This window comes from Eublepharis macularius, chromosome 11, assembly GCF_028583425.1.
Source record: "Eublepharis macularius isolate TG4126 chromosome 11, MPM_Emac_v1.0, whole genome shotgun sequence".
Taxonomy (NCBI): domain Eukaryota; kingdom Metazoa; phylum Chordata; class Lepidosauria; order Squamata; family Eublepharidae; genus Eublepharis; species Eublepharis macularius.
In genome coordinates this window covers 26,086,985-26,103,721 of record NC_072800.1, presented here as the reverse complement: position 1 = coordinate 26,103,721, position 16,737 = coordinate 26,086,985, and the positions used below count along the sequence as shown (strand labels likewise).

The window sequence follows — 16,737 nt, the reverse complement described above, 5'->3', positions numbered from 1 at the left end:
TAATAACCTATGTTGTAATAGTTGCTTGTTTTTTTAAAAGATAAAGCTGTTTTAGCAGTTATGTATCAATCAGCTGTTTACATTCCAATGTAGTGGTGGTTGTAGAAAGTGCTGTCAAGTCATAGCTGACTTAGGGGAGTCCCTGGTGGGGTTTTCAAGAGATGGTCGGCCATTGCCTGCCTCCACAAACCTGGCCTTCTTTGGAGGTCTCCCATCCCATTACTAACCAAGGCCAACTCTGTTTAGCTTCTGAGATCTGATGAGATCGGGCTTGTCTGGGCTATCCAGGTCAGAGCTTACATTTCAATACCCCTAAATAAAGCCTTGATTAGGAACCTGTCCAATATGGGGGGGGGGGGTCATTTTCTAGGCAGGCTTAGTATATATAAATACAACAGTCTGTTGCAATTTATACACTGGACCCAGCAAACCCTTCTGAAATCCTCTAACGCCTTTTATACTCTTACTCAGACAAGGGAACTTAACCAAAGATATGACACTTTTACAGATCTGTGATCCATATTCCTGTTATATGAATCTGTTAATAACCATTCTCTCTCACTTCCAAAATGCTTGATTTTAACCCTTTTTCCAGTACTCAGCTCCTATTGGCTGGTAGGGAGCACCACTTTTGTTTGGTCCTAAATTGAGCTCTGCTTGTCACAATATAATTAAGGAAATAACCTTAAATAAAGGGACACCTAGTGGTAGAAAACAGCCCTATTGCACTATTTTGAAGGAGCTGTGGACAATATAAGCTAGTGATTCAATTTGTTAATTGAAACAAAAATGCTTACAGTTTCATATTAGCAAAAAATGTGAGGTCCCCCCGCCCCGCCGCCCCAGTGTGAGTGGTTCAAATATATATGAATGGCTACATTAAGGTCAAGATTACCTTGCTATTGATAAAGAACACTGGTTTATAAGTGAGGTGGTAATTTTTCATAATATACTGGAATAAACAAAAGCTGCACACATTTTTAGAAGTGGTATTTTAATATTAATCACACCAGAGCCAAAATAGCCTAAAAAATAATGAGTTCTTTTAAACCTGATTGAATTGGATCCCTTATGCCAGGTAAGGAAACTTCTTTAATTATACGCACAGAATTTGAAAGCGTTTCACTGATGTTGGATCATGTCCAGTGTGTGCCCTTAACCCTCTTTCCCATCCATTACATTGGTTCTCATTAATTAAAACCCACACTCTGAAAGATGGGTTAATTGAAGCTTTAGGTGATTAATCAACCAATCTGCTTATGTAGCATATTAGGGCGGCAAGCTTTTATCAAACAATGTGCTATAGTGACAGAGATGCAGTGTGCACAATTATAAAGCACACAGAAAAGCTGTTTAATCAGATTATGTAGTGAAATCATACCAAAGAAAACCAACTGGGAGCATACTTGAGTTAAGCCTATGCATTTGTCCACAGTAGAAAATGCAATTGTGTGGATTTGCGAATTGGTGAGTTAAACAGTGGGGAAAATTTTCATCTAGCTGATTTAAAAAGCTGTTTGGCCACTTACGTACTGGTCAACTCTTGATGTTCCAGTACTATTTATTTATTTATTTATTTACTTATTTATTTACAGTCTGCCTTTCTCACTGAGACTCAAGGCAGATTACATAGCGTGATATTAGTACAATCAGTATCAAGGACATTTCCATATAGTATCAAGGACTTTTCCACAACAACCTCATAGGATTTTACAGGGGTCATTTCGTACAAAAAGAGCTGGAGGAACTCATTAGCATAATTCATTAGTATATGCCACACCTCTTGACATCACCGGAAATGTGTCATTAGCATACCTGATTTGCATATACCACACCCCCTGACATCACCTATCCTGGCTGTTTTGGACCCAATCTTGGCCATTGAGGGCTGAAATTGGGCCCAAAATGGCCAAAAGGGGCTGAAAATGGCCGAAAAGAGACCCAAAATGGTCAGGATCAGGCCACTGCTGAGCGGGAAAGTGATCCACCACCAGTCAGAGGCCCGATCCGGGCCGTTTCAGCCCCAATCCAGGCTGAAATGGGCCCCAAATGTCTGAGAGTCAGGTGGGTGGGGTCACCTGTCATGTGCCCTTTTTTGGGAACTACCGGAACTGCGTTCCTGCACGTTCCCCCTCAAAATGAGCCCTGGGATTTTACAAAGACGCAGCATTAGCAAGGATCTAATACAGAACTGAAGAATTGCTGAAACAGAACATAATTAATTCTAAGACTGACATTAGATAACATGAAGCACAGGTAATATAGTACGTATTTGAGCAACAGATAATATGCAAGGTAACGTGGTGGTGAAGTCTATGGTCCCTAAATAAAGGCTTGCTTAGGAAGAGGTAGGCAAAATTTGTGGCCTGTGTGCCAGAAAAAACACGTCTACTTGTGAAGAGGTTAGCGTACTGGCAGACGAAAGGGGAGGGGATACACAAGAGTAAACTTGACCCGTACACCCAGAGGAGGAGTCAAACCCTCCCCCTGGCATTGCTAATGCCACAAGCATCAGCCCTGGACCTGGCTGGTAGACGCATAGGTCTGGGAGGCCATGACTGGCATAAGCCATACCTGTTACCTTCATGCATGCTGCTGCTGCCAGTGCCTCAGAAGCTCAGCTGGGCTGTTTGAGTGGAGAACTGGCCAGGCAAAATGGTTTTGCATGTTACTGTTTGACATATATACCAGGGGATGCCGTCTCCTGGCCTAGCATCATTTTGTTGGGGTGAGTATTCTTCATTATAAAAGGTGGATTGCCAGTGACTTCAGCACTGAATTCAGTATCCTCCTTGATCTTTGAATACTGCTGCAATCTGGTTGTTGAACGGATTCACTTCTCCAAGGACGTGAGGCCATTCATGGAGTATCTTCTCCCAGAAGATTCTTGCCAGAAGTACAGAGGCAATCTAGAGGAAGTCAAAAACAGACACTGTGTACAAAGCCAGGAAGCATTTCATCTGCTCAGTGCTGGAGTGTCACACTTCTGCTATGGTCTGCAAAACAACTAGGAAATTCTCGTATGGCCATGAATGTAATTATCTAATAATGGCAAAAATTTGGCTCCTAACTACTTGGCTGATATTTGTGCAGCCATGATGTGACAGCTATAGCTAGAACAATAGGAGAACAGTTGCTGGATTTCACCAAGAAAAACATAGACGTTGTCTTTGCACGCAGAAACAGGGCTAGTTCAGCCCCATAGCTAGACATGCCACAAAGGGAGTCTAGAACAGAACCACTTTGGAGAGAGGCATGAAACAGGAATAAAAACAGGGTTTCTCACCTGTAACTGTTGATCGTCGAGTCTCTTCTGTGCAGACACACATTGGGACTGCGCAGGCGCAGGCCAGCCGCGGAAAAGATTTTTCTAGCTCTAAGAGATGTGAGGGGGACGTTCGGATCCACCGCGCATGCGCGCCGGTGTTCCCGCCAATTTTGAATGCATATATATCCGAACGTCCCCGGCATTCCCTCAGTTCACCTGAGCCGCCGGAGAAACAATGGAAGAAACCAAGCACTCACAGCGGGGCAGGCGGGAGGGAATGTGTGTCTGCACAGAAGAGACTCGACGATCAACAGTTACAGGTGAGAAACCCTGTTTATCGTCTTCGTCCTTCTGTGCAGCCCCACATTGGGAGAGTAACTAGCATCTCACCAATGGGGGCGGGTGTGAGTGTCTACTTGAACAAGGACTGCAGGACAGCTGTGCCCACAGCCGAGTCACGTCGTGCATGCACATCCACAGAATAGTGCTTGATGAAAGTGTCTGCAGTGGACCATGTCGCAGCTTGGCAGACGTCCCGGAGCGGCACTCCTCGTAGGAAGGCAGCAGAAGCAGCTTGCGCTCGAGTGGAATGAGCGGTAACCAACAAGGGACACTGGACTCCAGCATGCTGATAGCAAAGTTTAATCGTAGACACAATCCAGCGAGAGATGGACTGGGCAGAAGCAGGTGAGCCCTTGCGAGGGCCAGAGTAACACACAAACAGGGCAGGAGACTTCCTGAAACATTTGGTGCGGTGCAAATAAAACAATAAAGCACGCTTTACATCCAATGTGTGTAGTGCTCGTTCCCCTGGGGATGAAGGTGTTGGAAAAAAGGAAGGGAGGAACACCTTTTGCTGTAGGTGAAACCTTGAGACTACCTTGGGCAGAAACTCCATGCTAGTGTGGAGCATGACAGTACCAGGGAAAAACTGCAGGAAGGGAGGGTCACACCGCAGGGCAGACAGCTCCCCAACACGCCTAGAGGACGTGATTGCTACCAGGAAAGCCACCTTCTGAGTGAGCAAAGGTAGGGGACAAGAAGATAGAGGCTCAAAGGGCTGGAGCATCAGCCGGGAGAGAACCAGGGAGAGACTCCATTGCGGAATGGGATGGGCCCTAGGAGGGAAGGTCTTGAACAGGCCCTTCAGGAACTGCTTGGAAAGCCAGTGAGTAAAAACTGTCTTCCCATCAATCTGCTCATGGAAGGCAGAGATTGCAGCCATGTGGACCTTAACACTGGAAAACGCAAGGCCCTGGGAGCAGAGTTCCAGGAGGTAGTCCAGGATGACAGGAAGCGGGCAACTAAAGGGAGAAACCCCCTTCAGGGCCAACCACCGGGAAAAACGTGACCACTTCCTCTGATAGGACAACCTGGTGGACGGTTTCCGGGCATTCAAGATCACCCCAAGCACTCCAGAAGAGAGGCTCACTCCCGGGTGCCCAGAAGCCAGGCAGTCAGATTCAGTACAGCCACATCGTGATGCCACACCCCGTCCCTGGTTAAGAGGTCCGGGGCGTGAGGCAGGGAGAGGCATCGCCCCTGGGACAGGGAAAGTAAAAGGGGGAACCAATCCTGGCGAGGCCACCGAGGGGCAACGAGGATACAGTGGGTTCGGAAGGCCCTGACCCTGGAAAGAACCTTGTACAGGAGCGGGAAGGGCGGGAAGGCATAAAAGAGCCCTGGGGACCAAGGTATTTGGAAGGCATCCCCTAGGGAGTGGCGGCCAATGCCGGCCCGGGAGCAGAACAGCGGGGCCTGTTTGTTGCGGGCAGTGGCGAAGAGGTCGACCAACGGCGTGCCCCATGTGCGGAAAACCTGGTCGAGGTAAACCCTGTTTAGGGACCACTCGTGCTGAGGCAAAAACACCCTGCTCAGCGCATCCGCCGAGGTGTTGAGATCCCCGGCAATGTGCACGGCTCTGGGAAGGACGTTGTTGACCATGGCCCAATTCCATAGAGTCGTTGCCTCCTTGCAGAGCTTGAGCGAGACCGTCCCTCCCTGCTTGTTGAGGTAGTAGCAGGCCGTGGTATTGTCCGACAGGACCTGAACCCTCCTGTTCCGAATGGCATCTGCAAAAGAAGCGAGGGAGTAACGGATCGCCCTAAGCTCAAGAAGGTTGATATGCATGGATGCCTCAGATGGGGACCAGATGCCCTGAGCCGAAAGCTGTCCACAGCGCCCCCCCCATCCCAAGTTGGAGGCATCGGTATAAACCGTGACCTCAGGTAGGAAGGGGCCGAAAGGACAACCTTCAGACAGGTTCCCAGGGACAGTCCACCAGGCCAGAGAGCGCAGCACCACCCTGGGGATGGAAAACCTCTGGTGCTGACCCATGGTGAGGGGGTTGTACCTCCGGACAAACCAGTTTTGCAGAGGCCTCATACGCAGGCGCGCAAAGAAAACCACCCCTGTGGTGGAGGCCATAAGGCCCAACAGAGTCTGAACCAAAAGGGCAGTCTGATACCGGCAATGCATAAAATGCCGGGCCAAAGCGGAAAGCCTGGCCAACCGGTCTGGGGGCAGGTAGGCTCTACCCAGCAGGGAATTGAAATGGACCCCAATAAACCTAATGGCCATGCCTGGGGTCAGGATAGACTTATCCCCATTAACCACCAAGCCCAGCCTAGCCAGCACGGACAAAGTGAGGGCAATATGGGCCTGGAGAGAGTCAGGTGAGGGTCCCACCAGGAGCCAGTCATCCAGGTACGGGTAGATAAAGCAACCCTGGGACCGCAGGTATGCCACTACGGTGGCCATGCACTTTGTGAACACTCTGGGTGCAGAGGCTAGCCCGAAGGGCAACACTGTATATTCATACACAGAATCCCCATACACAAACCGCAGGTATTTCCTGTGGCCCTCAAATATAGAAATGTGGAAGTAGGCATCCTTCAGGTCTAGAATGGCCAGCCAGACGCCCACTTCCAGGAGTTCCATGACTCGCGCCAGGGTCAGCATGCGAAACTTCTCAGCCTTCAAATAACCATTGAGGCCTCGAAGGTCTAAGATAGGCCGGGAACCTCCACCCTTCTTATCCACAAGGAAGTATCTGGAATAAAATCCCCATGGGGAAGTAGAGACATTGACCACCCGGACAGCACCTTTGGTAACCAACTCCATAACATTATTGTGTAACACAACATCACAACATGGAGAACAACGGGGAGGGAGAGAGAGAGGGGGTGCATCCGTAAACATTAACTTGTAACCATGGGCCACAATGGACAGGACCCAAGCGTCAGAAGTAACACGTTGCCAACAGGGCAAAAAAGGTCGAAGCCTGTCCAGAAACTGGGCAGCAGAGGAAGCACCCTCGGAGGCCAACGGGGGAGCGTCCAGGCGTAGTCAGAAGACCGAGGGCTTCTGCGCCGAGGTTGAAGGCTTGGGCGAAGAGGGCTGTTGCCTGCCCTTGGACCGGCCGGAGCGCCTGGAAGGGTGACGCTGCTGGGCAGAGTAGGATCGGTGACCGTAGGACTGGCCCGAGAAGAAGCGCCCTTGACGCTGCTGGTAAGGCTGGTAAGGGGTCTGGTAGGATCGGAACCGACCATAGCGATACCTCGGACCCGACGACTGGGCTGAGGGGGCGACCCCGAGGGACTTGGCCGTCTGCTGATTCTTCTTCATCAGGGAGAGGGACTCATCCGTCTTCTCCGAGAAGAGCTGGGGCCCCTCGAACGGGAAGTCCTCCACCTTCGCCTTCTTCTCTGGAGGCAGGGCCGTGGACCGGAGCCAGGCGTGCCGATGCAAGACCACCGAAGTTGCCATCGCTCGCGCTGCAGAGTCGGCGGCGTCCTTGCCAGCTGTCATTTGCTGTTTTGACAGCTTCACGGCCTCGGCTTGGAGGGCCTTAACCAGGTGGCGGCGATCCTCCGGGAGGTCGGAGAGGTAAGAGGACAGCCTCTTCCACAGGAATAGATTATAGGATCCCATTATGGCCTGGAAGTTGGCAATACGGAATCCCAGAGACGCGGATGAGTAGAGTTTCCTGCCCACGCCATCCAGCTTTCTGCCTTCTCGGTCCGCCGGGGCCGACGAGGAACCGGAACGGAACCGAGCCTGACCCTCCTCAGCCACGATCGACGAGGGTTTCGGGTGATTGAAGAGGTACGGGCAATCATCTTGCTTTAAACGGTAGTACCGTTCCACCTTCTTTGCCGTCGCGGACAGGGACGCCGGCGTCTGCCAGAGCGCGAGAGCGTTATCAACAAAATCCTCCACAGGGGGAAACGCCACCGACGCGGGGGACCCGGAATACAGCGCCTCCAGCAGCTTACTCTTGGGCTTGGAGGTCGTGGAGGAGACGTCTATCTCCAGCGCGGCGGCCATCCGCACCATTTGTTCGGAGAATAGCCTGTAATCGTCATTCGGGGACGATGAGCGGGGCCCACCCACGGTGTCATCCGGGGAAGGATCCGAGGCCGCGTCTGAAGAGCACTCCGACGGTGACGCCAGACCTTCATCATCCTCGGAATCCGAAAACTCCGGCGAGGTTTGCGTCGGAACCGAAGACCGGTGAGCGGTCGGGGCCGACGGATAAGTTGCAGGAACCGGCGGTCGCAGAGGCAAGCCCGGAGGTGGAGGAGCGGGTGCTGGGAGCCCGACTGGCTGAGCCGGAACGGAGACCATCGGAACCGACGGATGTTGCAGGAAGGGCAGCGACTGCTGGAACCACGCCACAAAATCCTGCCAGGAGGTCATGTTCCCAACCCCCGCGACCGGTTGGCAAGGGGGCAGAGGAGCAGGCACCGGGGCAGGCCAGCGAAGAGGCATCGGAACCGACGAGGTAGACGGCAGTGGAACGGAGGCCTCTGAAGGCGCCGGGGCGGACGGCAGGGAGCGCTCAAAAGATTGGAACGGTTCCGGGAAAGGCGGAAACGGCATAAATTCCTCGGGAACCGACGGAGGAGGCGTGCAAGGAGGCGACGGGGTGTGGAGACTCACCACATCGTCGGGTATCAGGACTGGTTCGGCCGGAGAACCAGGCAGCACAGTCGGAGCTGGGGACAATGCACGGCCCTTGGCCTTCGACTTCGCCTTGGCCTTCTTGGACGGGGGCTCCGAAACAGCCTCCGGAACCGAAGGCTTGGAGGAGGACTTCGGCTTGGGAGCGGAACGCTTCTTGGCCTTCCGGCTCGAAGGACGATCCCCGGAACCGGAATCAGGTCGGGCCTCCGGAACGGGTTGCCCCGTCGGTTCCGAGGGGAGCGGCTCTGGCGACTTACGAGACGGCGCCGGTGACGGAGCGGCGGAGCGCGGCCTATCTCCCGAAGAGCCCGATGGCTTGGGGGGGAGAAGGTTGGCATCCCACAAGAAGGCACGGAGCCTGGCCTTCCGATCACTCCTTGCCTTCGGAGTGAAGGACATACAAATGGAGCAGCGCTCGACAACATGCCCCTCGCCCAGGCAGATGAGGCAGAGCTCATGGCCGTCCGAATGGGTCATCTTAGTGCCGCATTTATGACACTTTTTAAACAAAGATGTCTGCGACATAATGAACGGTATCTCCCGACAGATGACAAGGGGAAAATACCGACCAGCAGAAGAAACGATCCAAAACTCCGAAGAGACGCTGGAAACGAACGCTAGACAATAAGAACCTTTTCGACGGCGGCGAAAAAGGAACTGAGGGAATGCCGGGGACGTTCGGATATATATGCATTCAAAATTGGCGGGAACACCGGCGCGCATGCGCGGTGGATCCGAACGTCCCCCTCACATCTCTTAGAGCTAGAAAAATCTTTTCCGCGGCTGGCCTGCGCCTGCGCAGTCCCAATGTGGGGCTGCACAGAAGGACGAAGACGATCACAGTTTTATGGCCTTGTATAGATTAGAACAGCCATCTAACCCATATTGATAAATTCTATGTATTGAGGCCCTGGTGTTGAGAATGGCAAGAATGTCTAATTTCACAGAATATGAAGATAGGATTCCGGGATAGATGTATTGGCTGAGGGCCAAAAGACATTCATATGTATGAGAAACTTGTAATCACCAATTTTACATACTTTGTTAAGATAAAATGTAGTAAGAATGAACCAACAATTTTTATATACTTTAAAATATTTCAAATACAGATAACTTTGTCCAGTTTTTGAAATTATAAGATAAGTCAGCAAAGAATGAAGTGGTACAGTTAGTTGTTAGGAGATGGTTCTGATACCCTATAAATATGAGAAGCTGAATTGATGGTGAACTTCTTCCTAGAAAAGGTTCCTTAGCAGTGACCTGCTTATCTTTGGGTAAGATACTTTCTTAGACTCATGTAATTGTTCTCCTTTAATGATCTACGTAGTCATAATGGATGGTATGATTTTCTCTTGATTGAACTGATATTACAAATGCTGAATAATCATATTTTATTAATAAAGGTTTAGAATGGAAGCAGATATTCTGTAATAGTACTACTTGTGCGCTATACCCAGTAATGAACCTAAAACATTATTTGTGGTGCACCTCTTGATTTGACACAGGAAAGCTAAGTAGTAGGGTTTCTTGTGCATGCCTATAGCTGAATCAGGCCTGACCAGAGTTACCCAGAACAATCCTACTAAATAAGAGGCCAGCCGTATTGGCAACAACTCACTTTTTATCTTCGCACAGACACATTGCTGATGACTCTGGCCTCAAGGCCACTGAAACGCCTGCTTGCCGCTGGGAGGGGGCCTGCCAAATTGATGGCCTAAGCTCCCTGCACCTCCCCTCAGTGCCCTCCCGCTCTGGCCTCCAGGCTGCTGTGAATCACCTACTTGCAGCCGGGAGGGGCCCTGCTGAATCAGTTTTCTAGAGCCTATAGTATTTTTTCACACAATGGGTGTTGTTTCTAGTGGTACAATAAATAGATGAAATATAGCTAGATGAATCCTATCTTTTTCAGCTGTGTGGTTTGCTTAGACTGATATTGTTCATACAATCACGTTAGCTTGAAATGAACTGTTTTAGTACTATCAAAGTACAAAAGTGATTTGAAAGGCAGCTCAGTTTCTGCCTAACATACATTTTAAAGAGTACTTTCTCTTATCTAGTTAATTCATGTTTTTATCTGAAGTTTTTGACCCATAATTTTACGCCTTCCATTCCTGCATTTAGGCGGCTTTCTTTTCATATCCAAAGTGGGACTGAGATTCCAATAATTATAAAACTACAAGGCACAAGAAAGCCCTCCATTAAGGACTCCATTAGCGACAAGATGAAATGTTTCTCTCGCACGTCATTTGCACTACTTGTACACAGCTACTTAGGAGACTGTCAGACATAAAGACTGCATCTAAGTGGAGAACAAAAGGTCTGCCGATATATGCCGTTATGAGTTAGCATTGCAGGGATCATAATTCAGTCACCACTGCTACACTATGCTGGAGCTTTCAAATACATATTAGAGGTGTGCATCAAGGAAATTTCCATTTTGGTTCTGAGGGGTTGCGGAATCATTCTGTTCCGTTACTCGTTTGTACCAGGTCAGTCAGTGCTGGCTCAGAATTGATCTTTTGTTTTTGTTTCATTTTCATGAGTTTCTGCCCGTTGTGTGCGCATGCATGCCCTTCTTTTCAAGGAGGTGGGAGTGGGGAAGTGAGGTTCTGGGGCAGCTGTTTTTGCACTCAACAGCACCAAAATCACACAGAAGACTGTCCTCCCTCTAAAGCACTGACCCACTGAATTTGAGATTGGGCTCCTGTGTTTATGGACCTCAAGGAATGCTTGGGGAAAGCTCGTGTCAAGGCGAGTGTTGCGCTGTGCTGTGCACATACATGCACATACTGTTCTTTTTAAGGGGGGGAGAGCTGAGGAAACAAAGTTCTATTTGTGCTTAACCAAAAGTGCATCGTCCAAAACCTTTCAGTTCAATGATTTTCTCCTCAAACACATGAAAACTCACACAACAATGGACCCAAAGAAGGGGGGAGTGTTGGTGGGTGCAAACAATGGCAGGAAACTTACTGCCAAAGCAACACTGGCACAGGACGCTAGCACCGCATGCCATCAGGAAAGCGTTCTATTGCCAACCAGCACAGAGCAGAAAAATAAAAAAACACATTACTTCTTTATGATAGCAAAGCCAATAAATGATTACCTTTAGGCCTTGCTGTTATGCCATGTTTCCCTCTGCCTTGTAATTTCGTTTCCATGATGAGGGGCAAATCCTCATCACCCTAATCTTCTTTGCAGCAGCCTGGAATTTCTTATTTACACCTGCTGGCTGCCGGCCTGTCCTTGCACTGTGTGTAAAAGCACACAGAAAGGGAGGGCTAGAGGTTGTTTTTTTCCTTTATGGCAAGGGAAGTAGAGGGAGGATGGCCCTCTTTCCCCCCTTTTTTTCCTAGTAGAAGTGGGAGACAGGACAGGTTGCTGGATGCCAGTCTTCCTTTTCAATTAAAACTGTTAACCCAGAGTTAATTAAAGACGAAGTGGCAGGAAGAAGTCGACAAGTCTTCTTGCGGTGCCAAAAACAAAACAAAACAAAAAGACTAGATCAGTCCTTCTGTGTAAAATACTGACCTGGAAAAACTTGGGAGTGCGTTGCAATGCACACATCTGCTACCTCCCTGTCATTTAATGCTAGGCTGACAGTTTTAATCATAGAAGCCCCTTTCTGAGCAAGATGAAATTCCTCCTGATGGTCCTTGACCCACTATCTTTGGAGGACTTCTTAAGTCACAGAGACTGGCCCTGGGGCACCATGGTATCTAAGCAAAGGGCAACAGCAGAAGAAGACCACTGGATGGGCATGAACCAGCTCCACATACCTCCTGGTTCTCCTTTAATAATTACTTTTTCTTTCCCATTTTCACCCGAATCTGCATAACATGAGCCTTTGCAGCAGCTGGGGGCTCGGAGGCTGAAGGAGACCCCTCCCTCCTCAAACCCACATGTGCACAGCCATGTTGCCAGGCTAGTCTTTCCTTGCATTGTGTGTAAAAGCACACAAAAGGGACTGGAGATGGCCACGCTGGCACTGATGGCACTATGCCATCTGCTGCTCCCCACTCCCGAGCAAAGCAAACCTTTGATCCCTACAAGCCACTCAATGCCAAATTAATGCCATTACCCAGGAAGAGCTAAAAAAAAATGTACTCATGCATGCCAAGCACACCCACTTCCTGCCAACAGAGTTAACACTTAAGGGCTCAGTCTCTTCCCTTTGGAGCCAATTGGTTGCATGATGAGCACAGTCAGCCTTGCCATTAAGGAGAACAAGATGCTGCCAGAGAGGCCCCAACTGCGTGGTCTCTCTGTGCAGCCTCTGTGTAGTAAGTACCAAACAAACCTTTTGGTGGTGGGGGGGCTTGTTTTCCAGATTTGGTTACACATTCAGGAAGCTGCCTTAATAAGCTGAGCCACTGAGTTCTGTGTGTAATTTTGGTTCGTTTTTCCCATTATGTGCACCCCTTGCACATATAGGCCTCGCAAAATAACACCTATAATTATTGCAGGGCAGCATACTTATTTTTTGTTACACTATCCGTTGAACTGGACTTTGGCAGAGTCCTATTAAGTGCCCAAAAGCTTGATTTTCAGTAAAATGTCCTATCCAATCATTCAGTTTTTGGATCCTTTCTAAAACCTCTCTCTATATATATACTCTATATAAAACCTCATCAATATATACTAACCTCTCTTACTCTTCTTTTACTAAGGCAAGACCTTTTCCATTTCAACAAGTGCATTACGAATCTTACCTCATTACTGCCCATCAATTAATTTTATTTCCGTGGTTTGGGAAAAACAGACACTTCTAAAAAATGGAAAAGGGGATTGGTTCCATTAGTTTAGTCAACGGGAAGCTTCCTGTTGGTTGACAAATGGAGCAACTTGAGTGGTACAAAGAGTATACTTGCTGCTACTTTTAAGTTCACAAGCATAATTCCTTTAGGTGGCCCTATAAATTCTGCTGGCAACATCTGACATGCTTCACAGATACATAACCAAAGAATAGCTGCTGAAATGAAGGTCACTATTGCATTTAAATAGGTTAGGGTGACATTTCCATGGAGCTTTTGATCTTCTCTAAACTACTTACTGATATTTTTCAAACTTTAAATCAGGCTGAAATGAGCTGTCTATTAAACTTAATCACTTTTTTTTGCTCAGATTCTCTGACTTAGGCATGGGTTCCTTCTCAGCTCATCCTTCTAAAATATATAAATCTTACATGGATTTTTCCAGCTCTTGAGTTTTCCAACAAACTCGTTTTCTCATTTGGAAGGAAAGGGGTCTAATGACTCTCAAGCTGTGCTCTGCCTGCATGGAGCAAGTATGATGCACCAAAAACCACCTCAGATTGGCCCTGCTTGGCAGATTCCATTGCTGTGGAATTTTTGAAGGATATCACAATTTTGTTATTTTATAAGATTGATTTGACATGCATGGTCAAGTCATGTGTAAATTAACCACTTCAAGCAAGCACTGCCCCTTGAAGTGATATAATTCATGGAGTAGCTTTCAGGATCTGAAAACTGCAAAAAAAAAATACTAGAGCATAAGGGGAACTGTTTTTTCTATTTAAAGGGGGATGGGAGAATGATTGCATAGTGTTACAAATACAACCTACATTCATTGTTCCTGAAGCAATTTACTAAGCAACAAAGCTAGGAAGAGGATTTTGCAGTGTGCTGGACTTCTTGCTAGCTTTCAGTTCTCTTTGATGAGATGTGCCTCTGATTCTCTTAATGGATCCACAAGCCTCTTTTTCTGATATACTTGTTCACATTTACTGATAGCAGTACGGAAGTTGCTTCCCTGGGGTGAAATTCTATGGTTCTGCTGCATATATTTGATACATGCACAGGGCTTTTTTTCCGGGAAAAGAGGTGGTGGAACTCAGTGGTGGAACTCAGGACCACACAATGGGTTAGCTGGAACAGGGGGGGGGAGTTTTTTCAAGTTTAAATTGCCCTCGGTGAAAATGATCACATGGCCGGTGGCCCCACCCCTGATCTCCAGACAGAGGGCAGTTTAGATTGCCCTCCGTGCCGCTCAGCAGCTGAGCGGCGCGGAGGGCAATCTAAACTGCCCTCTGTCTGGAGATCAGGGGGTGGGGCCACCAGCCATGTGACCATTTTCAAGAGGTCCTGGAACTCCATTCCACCGCATTCCTGCTGAAAAAAAGCCCTGTACATGCACAATCCCTTCCCTTTGAACTCCTGCCCATTCAAGAAAGAGAGCAAGCAACAAATCAGGCGAGAAGGGGACCATGCAGATGTTGTTTTTGTTTTCAAATGCTTATCACTGTGACACCATCAGGAAGCAGCTCCCTGCCATTAGTGTTAAATGTGAAGGGCTGATGGCTGTTCTTAACCACATTGAGATCAACAGGACATAGTCTAGAATCAAGTTGATTGATCTGTGGGTTACAGCATAAATCTTCCATATAACATTTTCTATAATGTGCCCCTGGAGAGCTGAGAACTACTGTTGAGGGTGGGTGTTTTGGTTTTTTCACATACAAGCTAGTTTTTTCAGTCTACCTGGGAAAACTTTCATTATGCAGAGACTCTACCTTATCTGTGATTGGCCTCTTGACTATCAGAAGGAACAATTAAATGAATTAGCCAGACACTAAACTGCCTGATCCTCCAACAGAGTAACAACTGCCGTAGCCATCTTACAGTGTATCCACACACTATTCCCTTATACTAGTTTAATAGGTTTTCTCTCTCCCCGCAGAACTAGTTTTATGAGGGGCTTAGAGAGTTCTTAGCACTGTCACAAAAACTACAATCCACAGGATTCTATGGGGAATCACAACAGCATAAGCTGATATAAATTAGTAGTGTTCCTTTATCTTTATCCCCTACATATGAGGGACTGGATGGTTTTTCTCCTCCAAAGAGATTCATTGCAGATGCAGGAAGAAGATTTCAGGGGAGAGACAGAGGTGACAACGACAGCTGATGGTGGTGAGAGCTTTGGCCTATGGGGCTGGATAGTTTTTTTTTTTTAAAAAATTTAAAATGTAAGACTGCTTGCAACATGGGATCCCTTACTGGAGCGGAGGGGCTGTGATTCAGTAGAAAAGACTCTGCTTTGCATGCAGAAGGTCGGAGGTTCGATCTCTGGCATCTCAAGTTTTAAAAGGACCTGGCAATAGGTGATGTGAAAGACCTCTTCCTGAGACCCTGGAGAGGTGCTGCCAATCACGGTGGACAATACCGACCTTGATGTACCAGTGATCTGATTCGGTATAAGCATCATGTACTCTGGCCAAGAAGTTGTTGCATTTCCTGCTGTTCCCTTGCTTGCTCCATCATACTTGTTCTACAAATTGATACTGCCTCTCTAAGAGATCATCTGTATCCCATGGGTGGTCAACCTGTGGCAAAGGCAGCAGGAGGAGAGAGGAAAGACCCTGCTATGGCACGGAGTTTGGCTCTGACATGACCGTGTGAAACTGTCAGACTCTACTCTGTCTGGCAGCAGTTCTCCAAGGTCTAAGGTAGAGATTTTTCAGATCACCTGCTACCTGATCCATTTTTCTAAAACTGGAGATGTTGGGGATTGAACCTGGGACCTTCTACTTGCAAAGCAGGTGCATTACCAGTGAGCCACAACTTTTCTCCAGATTTGTGAGTGCACTGTTGCTATTATCATCACAGTAGACAGGCAGTAGACCAGTGTCTAAAAAACTCCAGGATACTGCTGCACTGCCACAGCATTCTCCCATGATTTGGGTTTGATATGGATCACATGCCCCAAGACAGACAGCCATTGCAAGTATACCTGTGCAGCAAGTTTTTCATTAAACACATTGGGTTGGATACCATCAAGGAGGGAGCGAGGGAGACGTTCCCTTTGACCACCAAAAGTGTCCTCTGGAGATCATGGGACTTGCCTGGACAAAAGCCATAGTGGGTATGTATGGGGGCAGAGTTTAGTAAGCTTGGGAATGAGGTGAGATTGAGTGAAAAAATGTCTGGGTCCAACCCATTAGCTGTTCTCCAATAAGTAATATCAAAATCATCAGAATATGGATTAAATGGATTTACATTTCCTGATGACTCCTATTTTACATATTTAAATTATCTACTTCATTATGCCGGCTCTCTGATTATTTTTCTTGCTCTGGAATGGTGGGTGGAGTAAGAAGTGAGTTGGAGAAGGTTTGCAAAGGGACCAGCTGTTTCTGTTTGGTGCTCCAGCCTGCAGAGCGGGGAGGGAACAGTTTAGGAGAAAACACTTAGGTAGCGATCTGTCTAGCAGTATCCTTGAGGCTCTCTGTCCCAGGAGCCAGGCAAACAGCCAGTAGTTGGGGGAAAGAACAGAACAGCTTGTTTGGTCTAGGAAGGGCACTGGCTGCGAGTTGGAAGCTGCTTTGCACAGATTGTGATTAAATCCTATACTGATTTTCCAAGGAGGATAACATTTTTTTAAAAGTGCTCAGATTGTATTATGTGGCCAGAAAAAAACAACGTAAACACAGAACAAATCTAAGTAACAGAAACCGTATTATGTGGTTTGGCCCTCAGTTACAG

At 48.0% G+C, this 16,737-nt stretch overlaps 1 protein-coding gene across 1 annotated transcript in view; it reads right to left on the bottom strand.

Moving 5' to 3' along the window:
- Positions 1 to 977: 977 nt before the first annotated feature.
- AOAH (acyloxyacyl hydrolase) overlaps positions 978 to 16,737 on the bottom strand; it is a 119,670-nt gene continuing 103,910 nt past the window's right edge. Inside the window, exon 21 of the mRNA XM_054990917.1 lies at positions 978 to 2,909. Within this exon, the coding sequence (XP_054846892.1) occupies positions 2,781 to 2,909 (129 nt within the window). The 3' untranslated portion in view covers positions 978 to 2,780. The remainder of the gene's footprint in view (positions 2,910 to 16,737) is intronic.